A 6,582-nucleotide genomic window follows, 5' to 3' on the forward strand; every position below is an offset into this window, starting at 1 on the left:
TCATAATATCTTCGTAGTTGCGACATCGAAACATGGATTTTATTTTATTTTTTTCTGGTTAACACAAAATTATTTGACCCAATATGAAAGAATTCTTCGGACGAATGGCACTATATATATATGCATGTATATGTTTGTTTATATATATATATATATATATATATATATATATATATATATATATATATATATATATATACATACATGCCGGTATAACCAAACATGATTGTGGTAATTGGGAATTACCTAAACTTAAAAAAAAAGGGAGAGGGTGTTATTAGTGCCCCACTCCTTTTAATACCACAATCTAAAACACACTGGTAATCTTTTCACCTCCCCTCGCTCGCTTCTTGCATCCTTACTCTTGAGGATTTGGACTCCACATCCTCATTCTTTTTCCTCGCATCTCCTTCGTCTTTTTCTCTCCCTTCTTCTTCTCCTCGATCTATGACCTCCTCGCTTCCCTGCCGTTTTCTAGAACATTCGATTTCTTATTTATATATTTCTTAACATGCACTCATAATACATCCTCCGTTTTCTTTCCATCTGTTTTGTTTCGTATTCTCTTCACATGTCCTCGCCAACTCAGTATGGCCCTGTTTAGCTTTTCTTCTATACTCAACATTTTTTTTTCTCACTTTTTTATTTCTCTTCTTCCACTAGTCTCCACTTGTAATATACCTGTAAAGAATACTATGTAGAGTCCATCGCGAGTACCCAACGATCCCAATTCATTTCCGGCAGCGAACGCATGCGCGCGCGCGCACACACACACACACACACACACACACACACACACACACACACACACACACACACACACACACACACACACACACACACACACACACACACATACACACACACACACGCACACACACACACACACACACACACACACACATACACACACACACACACACACACACACACACACACACACACACACACACACACACACACACACACACACACACACACACACACACACACACGTTTATGATATATATATATATATATATAATATATATGAGTGTGTGTATATGTATATCGTGTCAAAGCAACAGCATAGAATTTGAGGATCCTTATTTTCTTTATGACATAAATAAGGAGAAAACGTCCTCGATTTGAAAAAAAAACTGATGACAGTTTAAGACGATGGGCACAGTTGCGATCTGCTCTGAATCATTTCCTTGATTCTGATGTGACAGCAACAAAAGAAAAAAAAAAAAAAAAAGGCTGACGCGCAACCCTTGATCAAACCAGTCACTGGTCTCTTGAATGATAATTAACCCTTTAACACCCTTGCAGGGGGTGAGGGAAGGTGTTTTTTAAAATGAATAAGACCTTCCAGTGACAGTGAAAAAAAAAGTGTTTTTATGATCCGCCTCGTGTGCGGATTTATCCACCAAAGGGTTCCCGAAGTTTGTCCTGCCAGTCCCTCTTCGTCCCTCACTCACCCTGACCATGGCTGCAAACAGAACTAGCGTGAAGAGCACAACGTAATACAGTTGCTTCACCAAGATACAGCTCCTACTAAAACTGCTGGCGGCAGCGTGCGTAGCTCTATATATACTGTACAGCGGCGTCCCCCGCCACCTTTCTCCCTCGCCATCCCCCCACGTCTCTCTCTCCTTCGCGCCTCCTTCACGCAGTTTCGTTTCGTAGGTGACCCTTGGCGTCCGTTCACGGGGTGTGACGAGTAGGCGGACATATTTTTATTAATTTATTTATTATTTATTATTTATTTATTTATTCATTTATCTATCTATATGTATATTCATTTATTTACTATTTACTATTTATCATTTATTATTTATTATTCATTATTTATTATCTATTATTTATTATTCATTATTCATTATTTATTATTTATTATTTATTATTTATTATCTATTATTTATCATTTATTGTTTATTATTTATTATTTATTATTCATTATCTATTTATTATTTATTTATTATTTATCTATTTATCATTTATTAGTTATTATTTATGATTTATTTATTTGTTTATTTGTTTTAGTTACAGCCCATCCCTTGGCTACCCAGGATGCCTTGCGTCGGTTAGATCGCCTGTCGGACGCCAAAATAAAAAGAAGAATGACACCCAAAACGTAGTCTGTTAATCTGTGAGTCTGTTAATCTGTAAGTCTGTTATCTCGTTACTACTAAAGAAGTCTGACAGCGATGAATGAAATAATATGGCGGCAGTACGGAATGAGATAAAATCTTCGGGAGTAAGGGAAATAGTTACTGAGAATAACTATACTGTCAGTGTGTATCTGTTAGTAGCAAGCATGAGCTTTCCTGTGCTTTCGGTATCAACTAAAAAATCCTCTGGACTCTTTCTGGAATACTAAGTTACCTGACACTGTCACTATCAATAATTTGAAAATTGATATCTATTAAGTATGTATACGTTCAGGACCAATATCAATTTCTAATCTGTGGAGTAAATGTTAAGATATTACAACCATGATTTTCCTTGACTGAACTTCCTCGTGTCATTATTGGGACATGACAGGCGTCGGCACCAGTAACTCGGAATTTAAATCCTGTAACCGTCACTCAAGAACTCAACATTCCGCCATTGAAGCCGGAAACAATACCACTCGAATTGACCGCTAGAACGGGCTCAAATTCACAACCCTGAAGGTCTTCGCCTTCATGAAGGGCAGGTTCCTTTTCTAGTGCCCTTAATACCCCTTCATATCTCAGAAAAATGTTCTCGTGCCCCCATCCGACACAAATACAATGCAAACATATGAAAAGGATTAGTGATACAAACCTTGATTTGCTTTTTCGTTGTAAATATACAGTACCATTGCACTGGCTATTATGTCTCGTGTCCCCCAGGTTTAAGGTTTCGTAACCCTTAGGGATACAGATACCTCAGGTTATGAACTACTGTTGTAGAGGAACACCTTAGCTCTAAAGAATTCTTTCGTGTTGATCAGTACATTCCCATGCGCATATCCAACATATACAAAAACCATAAATGATTTGTATGCATCTATCCTGTATAACAAGTGTAAATCATGGGCCCATCTCACATGAACTACGACTCGTGGCGCAGTGGTTAAAGTTCCCGGCCGCCACTACGGCGGTCCGGGTTCGAATCCCGCCCAGGTCTGAAATAATTTCAGTATCGCTGCGCTGCGAGTTGTTACTCCAACTCTCGTGGGCGGGGAGTTGGGTGTGTGTATGCGTGTTAGGTCACAACATTACCCATAGATCGGTCATATAAGAGCTCTGAGCTCTCTTCCGGGAGGGAAATAGTTGTCGATCACGAGTTCAACACGTGATCCAAGACCATGGTGAATGAAACAAACGTAAACTATTACACAAAAATTGGAACTGCAGACAATACACTAAAAAAACACTAACATAAAACAAACATACTTTAAACATACTACAAAGATAAACAGCATCACAAACGTAGAATGGCAACATATAGCACAACCAACACCTTAGTCCACACTACCCACATTCACTGAATACACCACAATCAAGAAAGACAACACACATCACAAATATGGACTCGTAACACTAATACACAACAGCATACTTCTCTCAATAAACAAATAAACAAACAAATAGATATACAAAACATAAACAAATAAACAATAACTAACAGACACCATAACAAAAATAAGCACATTCCAAACACAAAGAAAACGACTAAAAGCTTCTCAGATATCAACACACAATCGTCAGCTTCTGGGGAACTACACCTCATATACTGGCAGATGACACGAACACACACCAGAGCCATAAACAGCACACCGGATAGAAAAGGAAATGATAGAGCAATTACAGTAAATACTCCACCAGACAACCTCCCCCAACACATCCCCAGACATGATAATTTACTGACCCTCTCTCCAACCACAAATAACATGAGAAACCATCCACAACCTTCGTTTATATCAATATTGAAAATCGCCAGTCTTGAAGGAAAGAATAAAACCTACACGGAGAAATAATTAATGGATTAGAGTAAAGAAAATTACAAAATTATAAATAGATAAATAAATAAATAAATAAATAAATAGATAAATAAATAAAGAAATGAATAAATAAAATAAATACAGAGGGCCAACAACAAACAGATTCCTAGAGGATATAAAACAGAAAATGAACTAAAAAGCAAAAGAACTGCTAAGACACACACAGTCACACACATGCAGTCACGCACGCGCGCGTACACACACACACACACACACACACACACACACACACACACACACACACACACACACACACACACACACACACACACACACACACACACACACACACACACACACACTCACTCACTCAGATCACAAAACAAGAGCACCTAGACCTACCCCCCCCCCCCCGACATGTCCTACAGAGAAATCCCTGACACAACAAGCAAGAACCACATTATCATGTCTGTATTCAAGCTACCACAAACATGAATTGCCCCAGATGCATTCACAATGCATAACACCAAACACCTTATTTTACAATGACCTACTCTAGTTTTTCTCAGACAACACAATATTTCTTCAATGAATGAGCCATTCTAGTGACCTGTAAGAGAGACCTGGGGCAACGGACGGCTGACTGATTGCACTATGTCGTTTGACTGAAGAGGATAATGGAGAGGAGTTTAACTTCTTATAACCGGAAACCGGCCCTAATTGGACAAAACCGTCCGGTGTTCGTTAGCCATACCATCAACCGTCACCGGGCAACGGTCCACGGCGTAGTATCTCAGGAGGCATTACGTCATGCCCACACACAATGCCATCTTTCAGTGATGGAAACTGGTATGCGTTAAGGCTGCGTCCAGGATTTATCCTTGAAACCGTAATGTTTCCGTTAGTGCAGAAGTTGAAATCAAAAGAGACGTGGAGTTATGGCATCTCTCGAGTACTCGACCTAATTTTTACTGCTGCCATCCTTGTAGCTCCTGCCTTCCTCTAACATCGTCGCCTTACCACTCCCATACTCGTGGCATCTGTGCCAAATCTCAACCAACATTGCCTGCTTTCAGCATCGCCATTCCTTAGGTGACGCCACCGTCAGTATTTGTGTGCTTTTGACAAGACTGATAACACCCAATCCCTGACTATGGACACTACTCTTCTACCTCTGACGGAGTTGGTAATCGTTTACCAATGGAACGAATGTAATTCGTAAAATAGGTTTACATTTAACATTTTCGTTGCGTTTTACCTTAGCAATTTCCTTTGATTACCGTCAGGCGATTTTATTCAGCTGACGGGAACCACCTCCTCAGCGAGAGGGATAAAGGACATTTTTTAGTTAGACTTTATTTTACTTGTGCCCATGATGCACTGAGGGAGTTTTATCCTTGCCATAGCTGGACGATTTTATTTCTCTGAGTCTTACGTTTATGAATAGAACGAATCATTCGATTGAAGCACATCGCCACGGCGCGCTGACTTCTACCTCGTTTCCATCCACCGTCCATCGTGGACGAGACTACGTAACCAGTTATCGGAGTATTTTTCAGCGCAGTAGACTCGTTTTCCAGGCAAGGGGCACGGCTCTTCCGCTAGGTTGCGGAGTGCTGACGTCCAGTTTTTGCAAGAGGAAGAAACCATAGGACACTGACCCTGCTGCACGTTCTGGCGTGACCCCTTTGCTATCGAGTGGAGTACCACAGGGATCAATGAAACAGCCAGACAGCAGCCTAGACAAAAGGAAATTTGCTACTAACGGTACAGATGTGGTAATTCTATTTAATAATTTATCTCGGTGTTCCCGTATGTTTTCTTTTCAGATTTTATTTGTCACTGGTCTTATTTTGATCTCTGTAGGCCAGATTTCAACAATGAAATATATATAAGATGCTGTCGATCGTCTTTGCAACAATAAACCCCACTATCACGAAGTTCGCAACCCGTTCAGTATTGCATGAATGTGCAGATCAGGTCGTCACCCATGGATATTGTATGTAACTGGCAGTTACCGATAATTTGATAAAAAAAATAACATCATTCGAGGACTAAGCCTTTTATTAATACGACGTTTCGCTTTTTACGGTTTTGTGGATAGGTGGCAAGACACGTTGCCGGATCCCTTTCTTGTTATGTATAAATTGGCCTGCTTGATTTCGAGCATTATTCCTCTGAAGAAGCCACTCAGGCGAAACTAGTTAGGAATAAAAGTATTTCCCTCAGCCCGTGTTCCCTTTTACCACCTATCCACAGTCGTCACAATGTTCACACATTTTTACGGTTTCGTCAAGTACATGTACTAGATAAAGCTGTTGTCAGCGAAACGTTTACTAATAAAGGCTCTCCCAGCAATTTACGTTAGGTATATTTTGATCTCGTCTACAGATAAGAAACGTCCTATATTTCGTGATCTTGTCTAAATTATTAATACAGTTTTACGGTCAACACAAAACAAACCTTTTTGCCAATAGAAAATAGGATATTATGGTTTCCTGGTTAAGTTGATCTGGTTTCCTAGCTTAGCTATAAAACATACCGATAATTTTTTATAAGTATAGTCAATAAAGGTAATAAAATTCTACTTTCTAATAATAGAAAACATTTACCAGGGATGGCAAAAGGTT

At 39.5% G+C, this 6,582-nt stretch overlaps 1 protein-coding gene across 1 annotated transcript in view; it reads right to left on the reverse strand.

The window, feature by feature from the left end:
* LOC143041702 (uncharacterized) overlaps positions 1 to 1,527 on the reverse strand; it is a 13,390-nt gene extending 11,863 nt beyond the window's left edge. The window contains exon 1 of the mRNA XM_076213714.1: positions 1,461 to 1,527. Coding sequence (XP_076069829.1) covers positions 1,461 to 1,469 — 9 coding nt within the window. The 5' untranslated portion in view covers positions 1,470 to 1,527. The remainder of the gene's footprint in view (positions 1 to 1,460) is intronic.
* Between the last annotated feature and the right edge of the window lie 5,055 nt (positions 1,528 to 6,582).

The sequence above is a fragment of the Oratosquilla oratoria genome, chromosome 31, assembly GCF_046742065.1.
Source record: "Oratosquilla oratoria isolate Oo_2021 chromosome 31, ASM4674206v1, whole genome shotgun sequence".
Taxonomy (NCBI): Eukaryota; Metazoa; Arthropoda; class Malacostraca; order Stomatopoda; family Squillidae; genus Oratosquilla; species Oratosquilla oratoria.